Source organism: Elephas maximus, chromosome Y (genome assembly GCF_024166365.1).
Source record: "Elephas maximus indicus isolate mEleMax1 chromosome Y, mEleMax1 primary haplotype, whole genome shotgun sequence".
Classification (NCBI taxonomy): Eukaryota; Metazoa; Chordata; class Mammalia; order Proboscidea; family Elephantidae; genus Elephas; species Elephas maximus.
In genome coordinates, this window is record NC_064847.1 from 14,243,464 (window position 1) to 14,256,813 (window position 13,350).

Below are 13,350 nucleotides of genomic sequence, written 5' to 3' on the forward strand. Positions count from 1 at the left end.
AGGGTCACTGCTTCTGGCCAATCTGTGAAAGGGCGAAGCTTTCAGTGGTCTTGCTCGTTTTGTAATATTAATATATACTGATGACTCTGTAACATTCCTTGGACACTATGGCTGTGGTGGCATGCTTGTCTGTTTTCCCATTATTGCCTGTTCTGTAATATTTCCTTGGATTTGGAAAGACATGGCTTTAGCAGTATGTTTATTTGTTTTCCCACTTTTGTCTGTTCTGCAATACTCTCTGGACTTGGGCAGACATGGCTCTACCAGCATGATTGTCCAATTCCCACTTTTGCCTTTTTGGATATATCCCAAATAAAACTTCCTTTTTGCTTTACTAAACTTTGTGTTTTTTTTTTTTTTTACCCTACAACAAAGGTAAGGCAAATTGGGAACAATCTCTTTAAAACAGGTTACTGGTGTTACGCATTCCACTTTGAAAGGAGTTACTGGGTCTATTTAGTTGGAATACTTCTTTAAGATAGCGTTACGTCCTCAATAGTTGGTGTTTTTCTAGAATTTAAGGATTTTAAAGATTTGAATATTAAGAGAATGCAGAAAAGCATGTGGTATTTTTTCCTTCCCTAGGTTAGTGGTTCTCACAATGAAATTACCTAGAGAGCTTCAAATAATACTGATTCTTAGGTTCTGCCCCAGGGATTCCGATATAACTGGTATTACAGGGTGAGGCCTGGACATGGACACTTTAAAAAGTTCCCCCAGACCATGGTCTCAGGGAACATCTAGCTTAACTGGCATAATGTAGTTTATAAAGAAAATGTTCTACTTCTACTTTGGTTAGTATCGCCCGGGGTTTTAAAAGCCTGTCGGCAGCCACCTAGGATACTCCACTGGTCTCACCCGTTCCAGAGCAAAGGAAAATGAAGAAATCTGATGTTGTAATGGAAAAATTAGTCCAAAGGACTAATGGACCACATCTACCATGGCTTTCACCAGACTGAGTCCAGTCCAACTAGATGGTGCCAGGCTACCACCACTGATAGCTCCAACAGGGATTACAATGGAGGGTCCCGGATGGGGCTCTAGAAAAATTTAGAACAAAATTCTAACTCACACAAAAAAGACCAGACTTACTGGCCTGACAGAGATGTGTGAAACCCTGAGAGGCCCCCAGACACCCTTTTAGCTCAGTAATGAAATCACACTCCTGAGGTTCACCCTGCAGCCAAAGATTAGACAGGCCCATAAAACAGTATGAGACTAAACGGGCATACCAGCTTAGGGACAAGGACTAGAAGGTAGGAGGGAACAGGAAAGCTGGTAACAGGGAAACCAAGGTTGAGAAGGGAGAGTGTTGACAAGTCATGAGGTTGTTAACCAATGTCATAAAACAATATGTCTGTTTAATGAAAAACTAGTTCTGTAAACCTTTATCTAAAGTACAATAAAAAAAATCTGCCCAAAATGGACAGAAAAAAAAAAGTTCCCCCAAGTGATTTTGTTTGCAAGCAAGATTGAGAACCACTACTCCAGTCCAATCTATGAATAAGTATATATTAATGTAGCAATATATGCAAATGCTGAGCACTTCACCTCTTTCAACAGCACAAACTTCAAACTACTTAAAGCAAAATGCTGAGGAAAAAACACTAGGTAAACGCGGAGGACAAATCTCAAAGATATATGTTACACTAAATATGGCAGACACAAAAAACTACCGCAGAATTCAATTTATATAAACTTTAGGAACACGCAAATCTGTGCTGAAAGAAATAAAAAAAGTGGCAGTGGGGAGTGATGACAGCACAAAAACACCAAAGAACTTTTTGCAGATTGAAATGTTTTCTACCTTCACTGCGTATTACAGTGGCGTATACATTTGTTAAAACTCAACGAACTATACCGTTAACTGTACGTTTCTCTCCTCATATAAAGCATATCACACTAAAAACAAACCAGTACACTATGAAAAGACTTAACAAATCAATCTTGTAAGAACTACAACCAGGATATTCCTTAGAAGAGAGAGTGGTGAGAGTTAAGCTTGCTTACTTGGACATGTCATCAGGAAAGACCAGTCCCTACAAAGATGATCACGTTCGGTAAAATAAAGGGACAGCACAATGGGAAACCTCCCATGAGATGGACTTATACAAGAAACTGAAACACACCAACAATCATGAGGATGGTGCTGGAACTGGCAACATTTTTTTCTGTTATACATAAGGGTTCCGTGAATCGAACCACACTCCACCACCCAGAGCACGTGTTATTACCTCAGAAGTCCAAGCCCTCACTAGATTTAGAAGAACAGCAAATCCCAGACCAGCACCGATGAAAACAGAAAGAAGACAGGAGTAGGGCAAAAAGTACTGAAGTCGTGACAAAGCTAACTGCTGCACAGGTGAAAAAGAAAACAGACTAAAAGCCTTATAAATAGCAAACAAGAGCCAAAGGGGGGAAAAAAAACGCGTCTCCACAGCATTTCCTGTGCACAGACGTCAGTCGGCGTGCACCACCAGGAAGGTCCGGAGTGAAACCGCACCGTAGCGGAAAAGGTTGCACTTGGTTTCTGCGCAGACGCTGGAGTTGTAGCGGATCACGGGAGGCAAACGCCGGAACTCGCCGCGATGATTCCGATGTCTCTTGTGCTGGTGGTGGTGGGCGGGTGGACTGCGGTCTACCTGATGGACTTGGTGTTGAAGGTGAGGGCCTCGGGTTTGAGACCATACCTGCTGGGTCTAGGCCCAGAGATGGAAGGCCATGCGTCGCTCGATGCCCCCTTTTCCCTTTGCCCTGCCTCACGCCGCTGGAGTCCACGTATTGCCTGCGGCTCAGCACACAGGCCAGGTGGAGTAAATGTCTACAGTGGAGGGTTTAGCAGTTCGGGCTGCTGCCTTCTCAGCACTCGTACTTCAGGCGGTGCATGCTCTGCGTTCCGTGAGGCTGGGGCCGGCCTGAATGGCCTCAGCCCTGCCAGACTGGCTGCAGTTTACCGTGGGGAAAATAAATCTTCCATTTTTTTTTTTTTTTTCCTTTCATTGCCTTTAAGGTCAAGACCCTTTATTGGGATGAATCTAAATCAGCTTGTGATTTTGAGCAGTAGCTTCAAACTTCAATGTGCGTAAGATTATGGAGATTTCCATTAAAACACAGTTTCTGATTCAGAAGGTCGGTGGCAGAGCGTTAAGATGCTGCGTTTTTAACAGGCTCCGAGGTGCTCATGCTGATTCGGGATCACATTAAGCACCAACGAAGTAAATAACATTTTTTTTGTAACCAGCGTTATGGAGATGTATTTGACATAAAATACCAATTGAACAGTTGTTTGAAGTGTACTTTATTAATATAATAAACATTTTCATCAGGCCTCCAACTTTCTGCACCTTGGTAATCCCTTCTCCTTCCTTTCTTCACTCTTCCATCCCCAGGGAGCATTTGCTATGCTTTCTATCACTCTAGTTTGCATTTTCCACTATTTTATATAAACGGAACCCATAGCCATAAAATGTACTTTTTTTGCTCAGTTCTTTAACTAGCGTAATTACTTCGGATTCAGTAGCTCATCCTTTTTCTTGCTGACTAGCATTCCATTGTATGGATGTGTCATTGCTTATTCATTCATCTGTTGAGGGACATGGGGGTGTTTCCAGTTGTTGGTTATTACAAATAAAGTGCTTATTAACTTCTTGCACAAGTGTTTCAATAGACATGCATGTCTTTTTCTTTTGGCTAAATACCTAGGAATGAAATCACTGGCTATGGTAGGTGTATGCTCCACTTTTTAAGAAGCTGGAAACCTTTTTCCAAGGTGGTGCGCCATTTTACAATCCTACCAGCACTGTATGAAAAATCAAGCTTCCTCACATCTTTGCCAATACTTGGAATGGTAATTTCACTTCTAGCTATTCTAAAAACTGGATAGTTGTATCTTAGTATGTTTTGACTTTTAATTTCCCTGTTGCGAATGATGTTGAGCATTCGATTGGGCACATTTTCTGTATACCTTCTTTGGTGAAGTGTCTGTTCAAATCTTCTGCTCATTTTTTTTGTTTTAAGTTGTTCAGTTTTAAGATGCTTACGTACTTTGCAAGGACTTTGATTTTTTTCTTTTCTTAACAGGTTTTTTTTAATGTTGAGAACTTACGCAACAAAACATACATCAATTCAACATTTTCTGCATGTACCACTTAGTGACATTTATTACATTCTTTGAGTTACGCAGCCATTCTCATCCTTTTCTGAGTTTCCTCGTCCATTAACATAATCTCACCGTCCCCTGAAGTTTTCATTCAATCTTTTCAGTTGCTGTTGTCAGTTTGATCCTATGTAAATAGTTTTTTAAAAACCATAGTGCTGAAGGCAGACATTTTTTACTAATTAAGGTAAAGCATTGGCTTGAAGAAGACTTAAGGGAATATTTTTGGTTTAAAGTTTCAAGATTATCTCAGGGCAATAGTTACAGGGATTCATCTACCTTCTGTGCCTCTAGAAAGTCTGGAGTCCATGTGAATTTGAAATTCGGTTCTGCATTTTCCCCGTTTTGATTAGGATTCTTTCATAGAATCTGTGATCAAAATGTTCAGTGATGGTAGGCAGCCATCATCCAGTTCTGGTCACATGGCAAAGGAGGGAGTTGTTCATGGAGGCAAATAGCCACACATTTCAAATCCTGTTCCTATTCCTGACTTTCTCCATTGCTTCGGGTGCATAGAGACCAATTGCTATGCTTTGAATGGCCACTTGCAAGCTTTTAAGACTCTAGACACTACACAATGAATAGGAAGTAAAGTAGAAGCAATAAGCATATTAGGCCAGTTAATTGGGATGTCCCATGAAACCATGACCCTAAACAGCCGAACCAATGGACCAAATCCCATGGTTTTAATTGTACATAAGCAGCCTCAGCTGCTAGCATGTTTTAAAATTTTTTTGTTGCTGTAAACATACGTATCAAACAAATTCTGCAAGTTCTGTTTTTATAGGTGTACAACTTACTGACAGCAATTAAAATAATTGACTGTGCAACCCTAACGTTAATCAATGTGATATTTCCATCACTTTTAACACCCTATTCCCCCTTCTTTCCTTCCCCTGGTAACACTTTGTTCTCTATACATTTGCCTTTTCTTGCCTTTTTATGTAAGTGAGGTTACATAATATTTGTCCTTTTTGTGATTGACGTATTTCACTCAGAGTAATGTCTTCCAGCTCCAGCCATATTGTAGCATGTATCAAGGCTTCTTTTCTCCTACTGCATGAGCATTTTGTTTATCCATTCATCTGTTCATGGACATTTAGGTTGTTTCTGCCTTTTGGCTATCATGAATCATTCAACAGTGAACACTGGTGTACAAGTCCCTGCCTTCAATTCCTTTTTTTGTATATACCTAAGAGTGGATTTGCTGGGGGTCATATGGTAGTTCTCTTTTTAGTTTTTTTGAGGAACCCCCACAATGTTTTCCACGGCATTTCTATCATTTTGCACTCCCACCAGCAATGGTTGGGGTTCCAATTTCCCTGCATCCTTGCCAACATTTTTTCTTTTTTTTAAATCTTAACCATCTTAGGTGGGAGTGATGTATTTTTTCATTGTGTTTTTAATTTGCATATCTCTGGTAGCTAATGATATTAAGCATCTTTTCATGTGTATGGTGGGCATAAGAATATCTTCTTTGGTGAAATGTCTGTTCACATTCATTGCCCATTTTATATAAGATTGGGCCATTTGTCTTTTTGTTGTTAAGTTGTTGAAGTTTTGCATATATTTTGGTTATTAGAGTCTTGGCAAATATATGGGAAGAATATCTAGGGTTGGTAGTTTTTCTTTTTATTTTTTTTTGTAAAGTTTTTTTTTTTTTTAATTCAAAGGAAGGTGAAACATTTTATTTGATGCAAAGCCCTTCCGTCGTTCAAAACATCATTCTTTATTTGTTGTTGTTAAGGTGAGACTTTACAGAGCAAATTAGTTTCTCATTCAACGATTTACACACAAATAGTTTCATGACATTGGTTGCAAGCCCCACAAAATGTCAGTGTACTTCTCTTGCATACGTGAATTCCATCCATTTTTCCTTTCCCTTCCTGCCTTCTTGTCATAGCTTTTGGACAGGAATCTGTAAAATGAGCTTCAGGAATTGTTTCATTTTTGATCTAGCAGGTGTCTGAGGGTCATAGTGTTGAGAGTTCCTCCAGTCTGTTAGACCAGTAAGTCTGGCCTCTTTTCACAAATTTGAATTCTTTTCTACATTTCTCTCCTGTTCTTTCTGGGCTTTCTGTAGTGATCCCTGTCGTAGCGGGCGATGGTGGTATCCATGTGCCATCTAGTTCTTCCGGCCTCAGACTGGTAGAGTCTCTGATTCATGTGGTCCTGTAATGAATGCTTCGGGCTAGTAATTTCCTTTGTCTGTTTTCGTTCATTCTCTTTTGCTGCTAATAGATGTAATTTAGGTGGCTGCTCCCCAGCTTTTAAGACCCCAGACTCTAGTCACTAAAGTGAGATCCAGAGTGTTTTCTATACAAACTGTGTTATGCCAGTTGACCTAGGTATCCCTGGAGACGATGGTTCCTAGCCCCCAGCTCCAGCTACTTGGTCCCTCAAAGAATTTGAGTGTGTCTAGGAAACGTCTTTGCTTTTGCTTTGGTCCGTTTGTGCTGACTTCCCTATATTGTGTGTTGCCCTTGCCCTCACTGAAATTGACACTTGTCTACTATCTTATTAGTGATGCCCCCCTCAGCCTCGTAACCATCAAAGTATGTTTTTTTCTGTGTGTAAACCTTTTCTTGAGTTCTTACAATAGTGGTATCGTATAATATTTGTCCTTTTGTAGCTGACTTGTATTACTCTTTTTTTCTGATTTTTCCTCAAAGTGGCATCCCTGGATTTGTCTTTAGTTTTGCTGATTCTGTCTTCCATTATTTCCAGTTGCTCTCAAAACTTCCTATTGAATTGTTCATTTCTGAAATTTTGTTGTTTATCTTCTGGATGTCTAGTTGCTGTTTTTATATGATTTCTAATTGTTTATTTATCTTGATCTTTTGTCCTTGCATTATTTTCCTATTGCTTTATCTGTGCTTTCCTTGATTTTGGCTATGCTTTCATTGAATTTGTCTGTTTTGTTCTTGATCTCTTTTCTTATCCCAAGGAGAGTCATAAGTATTACTCTTTTGAATTCCATATCAGGTAGGTCTCTTTCCTTTTCTTCTGCCAGGAGGTCATCTGATTCTTTATTTTGATCATTTGCTGGAACCATCTTATGATGCTTTTTATGTGTTTTGATATTGTGTTCTGTCTCCAAAACACTAAGATATTATTTTTTTATTTATTGATTGTGTGTTCATTTGTTTCATCCTGCTTTTTTGTTTTCTTTTGATATGTCAGGGTATGTGGGCCAGGCATGTTTTGTTGCCTGCTTGACTGTGGGCACAATAGTTCTCACAACCTTGTCTGTGTGGGCAGGTCTGTGTGGGCAGGGCAGCAAAAGGCAGTGTGAGCCTTCTTCACTGTACAACTTGTTTGGTGAGGCGGCTGAGGGTGGACTGGGTGGGTGCTGTCTGTCTCCTGATGTTGGTCCAGCAGTGGGAGAGCTTTCCCAGCCCCTTGCAAGATAGGTGGGGGTGTTGAATGGGGAGTGATACAGTCTCATTTCCCACCACGCAGCAGCTGGTCAAGTGCAGGAGAAGGTAGTGCAGGCCCAGCGTGGCTGCTGACCTGAGCACTAGGGGTGCTGTAGCTGTGGCAGCGCTTTGTGGGCCAGTGGGACAGGTGGGATGGCTTATGGTGTGACCACTTTCTCTCTCTTTGGGAGCTCTGTGAAGTTGCCTTCCCATACTCCCTGTCTGGGGTCATTACTGGCTGTGTTTGAAGATGGCAAAACTGCGCCGTGTTAGCTGTAGGTCTAGGGAGACCTCTTTTCTGTCCATTTCTTCTTTCTTGATTCTTGGTCTAGTACCTTATCTCTTCATTTGATGCTTAGGGTTCCAAAATTGATGTTTGTATCAGTTTTACTTAGTTTTTTGGTCTTTTCTGCAGAGGGATGGCATGGTGTTTCTGTCTATATCACTATTTTGGCTTCATCTCTTTTATTTTTGATGAACAAAAGCTTTTAAATTTTATGAGGTCTCATTTATTTTGTCTTTTGCTGTTTGTGTTTTTTTTCTTATATTAGATAATCTATTGTTAAAAACTGGGCCTGATAGTGTTGCCCCTGCGTTTTTTTTTCCTAAGAATTTTATTTAGTTTGCACAGTTAGGTCTGTAATCCATTTTGAATTTGTTTTTATGTATAGTGAGGGGCATGAATCCTGTTTCATTTTTTTTGCATGTGGAAATCCAATTTTCCCAGCATCGTTTCGTAAAGGGACTCTTCTTTCCCCATGGAATGGACTTAGCACCATTGCGAGAAATTAGTTGACCATTGATTGATCTGTAATTTTATTTCTAGATTCTAAGTTCTATTCCATTAGTCTGTGTGTCTGTTGTTACCAAGCTAGTTTGATTACTATGACTGTATCATATGTTTTAAAATAAGGAAGTGTAAGTCCTCCTACTTTGTTCTTCTCTTTCAACATTGTTTTAGCTATTCAGCACCTCTTGCAATTCCATATAACGCTGAAGATTGGTTTTTCTATTTCTGTAAAGCAGGCTGTTGGAATTTTGATCGGGATTGTGTTAAATCTGTATAGATCACTTTGGGTAGTAGCAAGTCTTAACTATATGTATATATTCCAAGCCCAGCCATTTTTGGACTTAAAAACTCACTTTTTTTGGAGCACAATCAGCTTGTAGTTGAGGATTAATTTTTTTACCCCAACAGTTTCAACATGTACAATTTAGTGAAGTTGATTACATTCTTCAAGTTGTACAACGACTCTCATCCTTCTTTTCTGAGTTTTCTTCTCCTTTAACATAAACTTACTACTCCCTAAGGTTCCTGCCTAACCTTTCAAGTTTGTTGTCAATTTGATCCCATGTAGATAGTTCTTGAAAAGGCGTGATGCTCAAGGCAGACATTTTTTACTAAATTAAGCTACATTGTTGGTTTTAAGAAGACTTCAGGGAATATTTTTGGTTTTAAGGTTTCAGGATTACCACAGGACAATAGTTTTTCAGGGATTCATTCACCTTCCATGGCTCCAGAAAGTCCAGTCAGGATTTGATATTCAGTTCAGATATTTTCCCCATTTTGATTAGGATTCTTCTGTACAATCTTTGATCAAAATGTTCAGTGATGGTAGGGAGACACCATCCACTCTCCTGATCTCATGGCAAAGGAGGCAGTTGTTCATGGAGGTAAATAGCCACGTATCCCATGTCTTCCTTCTATCCCTGACTTATTTTTCTGGTGCTCCAGGAGAGTAGAGAACAGTTGTTGTGTCTTGGATGGCCACTTGGACACATTTAAGACCCCAGGCACTACACAGTGAACTAGGAGATAGAAAAGAAGCAGTAAACACAGTATTAGGTCAATTAATTGGGATATCCTATGAAGCCATGAGCCATGACCTAAACTTCCAAACCAAAGGTCCAAAATCTCATGAAGTTTTTGAACAAAATCAGCCTCAGCAGGTACTCTTTTTTTTTTTTTTTTAAGTCATCATAAATATCTCTATCACACAGTTTTTGCTAATTCAGCTTTTTCTAGGCGTACAGTTTATTGACAGCAATTACAGTAAATGTCTGTGAAACCCTAACGTTTATCAGTGTGGTATTTCCATTCCCGTTAACCCCATTTCCCCCTCTGTCCTACCTCTTGTAACCACTAAGAAACTTTGGTCTCCATACATTTGCCTTTTCTTGTCTATTTATGTGAGTTAATACAGTATTTATTCTTTTGTAATTGGCTTATTTCATTCCACCTGATGTCTTCAAACTCTATACATACTGTAGCATGTATCAAGACTTCATTTCTCCTACTGGTTGTGTAGTATTCCATGCTATGTTTGTACCACATTTTGTTTATCCATTCGTCTGTTGATGGGCATTTAGGTTGTTTCTACCTTTTGGCCATTGTGAACAGTGCTGCAAGGAAAATTGGTGTACAGGTCTCTTTTTGAGTGTCTGCTTTCAAATGTTTTGGATATATATCCAGTAGTGGAATCGCTGGACCATGTGGTAGTTGTGTTTTTAGTTTTTTAAGGAACTGCCACAGTATTTTCCACAACGTCTGTAATATTTTGCAGTCCCGCAGGCGATAGATAGGGATTCCAGTTTCCCTACGTCCTCACCATCATTATTTTTTGGTTTTTTAAATCTCAGCTATCCTAGTGGAAGTGAAATGGTGTCTTGTGGTTTTGATTTGCATCTTTCTGATGGCTAACTGTGCTGAGCATGCTTTTTATGTCTTTGATGGTTATTTGAATGTCCTCTTTGGTGAAATGCCCCTTTTATGATTGGTTATTTGTCTTTTTATTGTCTGAATTTATACATGTATTTTGATTATTAGATTCTTGTCATATGTGTGGTTTCTGAAGATATTCTCCCAGTTGATAGCTTGTCTTTTTATTTTTTATTTTTTTGCAGAGTCTCTTAAGGAACAAAAGCTTAAAATTTTTATGAGATCCCATTTATTGATTTTGTCTTTTGCTGTTTGTGCTTTTGTTATTAGACAATCCATTGTTGAAAGCTATACCTGACAGTGTTACCCCTACTTGTTCTTCTAAGAATTCTATGGTTTTGATTTACAGTAAACTAAATTGGTTTTTGTATGAGGGCTATGTTTATCCATAGAATGAATTAAGGACTATTCCTTACTTCTATATATTTTGGAGAAGTTTCAACAGTATTGGTGTCAATTCTGTTGAAAACGTTTGGTAAAATTTCCCAGTGAAGCTATCTGACCCAGGCCTTTGTTTGTTTGGAGGTTTTTGATTGCTGATTGAATCTTTTCACTTGTTGCTCCTCTTTGAGACTTTCTACTTTGTCTTGAGTCAGGTTGTATAGGTTGTGGGCTTCTAAGAAGTTTTCCATTTCATCTAGGTTATCAACTTTGTTGCCATACAATCATTCATAACATCTCATTACACTTCTGCTATCTCTGCTGGGTCAGTTGCAATGTACCCTCTTTTTTTTATTTTAGTAGTTTGAGTCTTTTCTTTTTCAGTCTAGCTAAAGGTTTGTCAATTTTATCGATCTTTTCAAAGAACCAACTTCTGGCTTCCTTCATTCTACTTTTCTGTTTTCAATTTTATTTATGCTCTGATCCTTGTTCTTTCCTTTCTTCTGGTAGGTTTAGGCTTGATTTGGTCTTCTCTTTCTAGTTCCTGGAATTGTTGAATTAGGCTGTTAATTTGAGTTCTTTTTTCATGTAGGAATTTATTGCTGTTAAGTTTCTCTCTGAGTATCGCCTTTTCTGCATCCTCTAAGTTTAGGTATGTTATGCTTTTGTTTCATTTGACTCTAAGAAATTTGTGATTTCTTTTTTAATTTCTTCCTTGACCCATTGGTAGTTTAGTAGTATGTTGTTCATTTTGATATATTTGTGTATATTCCAGTTTTTCTTTTTTTTTTTTCCAGTTTCACTCTGTTTTGGTCAGAGAAAATACTTTGTATGATTTCAGTCTTTTGAAATATATCATGGCTTCCTTTATGATGTAACATGTGGTCTATCCTGGAGAATGATCCATGTGCACTGGAATAGAATGTACATTGTGCTGTTTTGGGGTAAAGTGTTCTGTGTATGTCTGTTAAGTATAGTTGGCTTATAGCTTCATTCACATCCTTGGTTTTCTTTTGATCATCTTTCTAGATGTTCTGTCCAATATTGGAAGTGGTTCTTGAAGTCTCCAATTATTCTTGTACTATCTGTTTTTTCCTTTCAGTTTTATCAGTGATGTTGGGCAGTGCAACAGTTAAGAGCTACAGCTGCTAACAAAAAGCTTGGTGATTTGAATCCACCACTTGTCCTTGGAAACCCTATGGGACGGTTTTACTCTGTCCTATAGCACTGCTACAAGTAGGAATTGACTTGCAAGCAACGGGTTTTTGCTTTTGTTGTTGAGTGCGTATGTATTTGTGATCATTAAATCCTCTAGATGAATTGTCCCTTTTATCAGTACATAATGTCCTTTTTGTCTCTTCTAACATATTTTGCCTAAGTCTAATTTGCCTGATACTAAGGCAAAGAGAGCTATCCCAACTTTCTTTTGGTTGTTATTTACATGAACTGTTGTATTCCATCCTTTCACTTTCAACTTATTTCTGTCCTGGGGTCTAAAGTGTTTCTTTTGTGAACGGCATATAGTTGGATCATGTACTTTTATTAATTTTACCACTCTCTGCCATTTGATTGGCACATGTAGTCCATTTGCATTCACCATAGTTGTTGTTGTTAGGAGCCGTCAAGCCAGTTCTGACTCATATCGACCCTATGCAAAACAGAACAAAACGTCACCTGGTCCTGTGCCATCCTCACAATTGTTATTATGCTTGAACCCATTTTTGCAGCCCCTGTGTCAGTCCATCTCATGAGGGTCTTCCTCTTTTTTACTGATCCTCTAGCAAGCATTACCTCATCAATTCTTCCTTTTGCGTTAGCTGCTCAACGCTCAAGAGCAAGTTTCAGAGTCTCCTCTGACATCCATCTTAGTCTTTTCTTTCCTTCCTGTCTTTTCAGTGAGCTCTTGCTTTCTTCGTGTCTGATGTCATTCCACAACTCGTCTGGACTTCGGTCACTAGTGTTCAGTGCGTCAAATATATTCTTCAGATGTAGAACCTGGAGCAAGTTACCCAAAAGATCTAGGATAATTGATGAAACTAAGATAATCGGTGAAAATAGCTGCAGTAAACAACTAATATTTAACACCAAACAATTTTCAACTAGACAGTGCTATGTAGGACTTTCGTAGCTCAAGATAAGAAGTCAAATGCCTGGCTTCAAACTTCATAGAACAGGCTGACTCTCTTGTTAGGGCCAAATGAAGCTGGTCACTTTAAGCTGAAGGCAATGCTCATTTACTGTTCTGAAAATCTTGCAGCCCTTAAGCATTATGCTAAATCTACTCTGCCTGTGTTCCATAAATGAAAAAACAAAGCCTGGATGACAGCACATCTATTTACAACATGATTTACTGAATATTTTATGCCCATTGTTGAGATCTGCCACTCAGAAAAAAAGGCTCCTGTGAAAGTATTACTGCTCATGACAATGGAAAAATAAGTAAACCATAAAAATGTACTTCCTAACCCAAGAGCTCTGATGGAGATGTACAAGGTTAGTGTTTTCATGCCTGCTGATGCAACATCCATTCTGCAGCCCATGGATCAAGGAGAAATTTCAGCTTTCAAATATGATTACTTAAAAAATACAATTCATAATGCCTGCCATAGTGATTCCTTTTCAAAGGAATGTGCAAAGTAAATTGAATACCTCTGGAAAGGATTCACCATTCCAGA

General features: G+C 38.8%; 1 protein-coding gene across 1 annotated transcript in view; it reads left to right on the forward strand.

Moving 5' to 3' along the window:
- The first annotated feature begins 2,578 nt into the window (after positions 1 to 2,578).
- LOC126069869 (membrane-bound transcription factor site-2 protease-like) overlaps positions 2,579 to 13,350 on the forward strand; it is a 95,060-nt gene continuing 84,288 nt past the window's right edge. Inside the window, exon 1 of the mRNA XM_049873504.1 lies at positions 2,579 to 2,663. Within this exon, the coding sequence (XP_049729461.1) occupies positions 2,589 to 2,663 (75 nt within the window). The 5' untranslated portion in view covers positions 2,579 to 2,588. The remainder of the gene's footprint in view (positions 2,664 to 13,350) is intronic.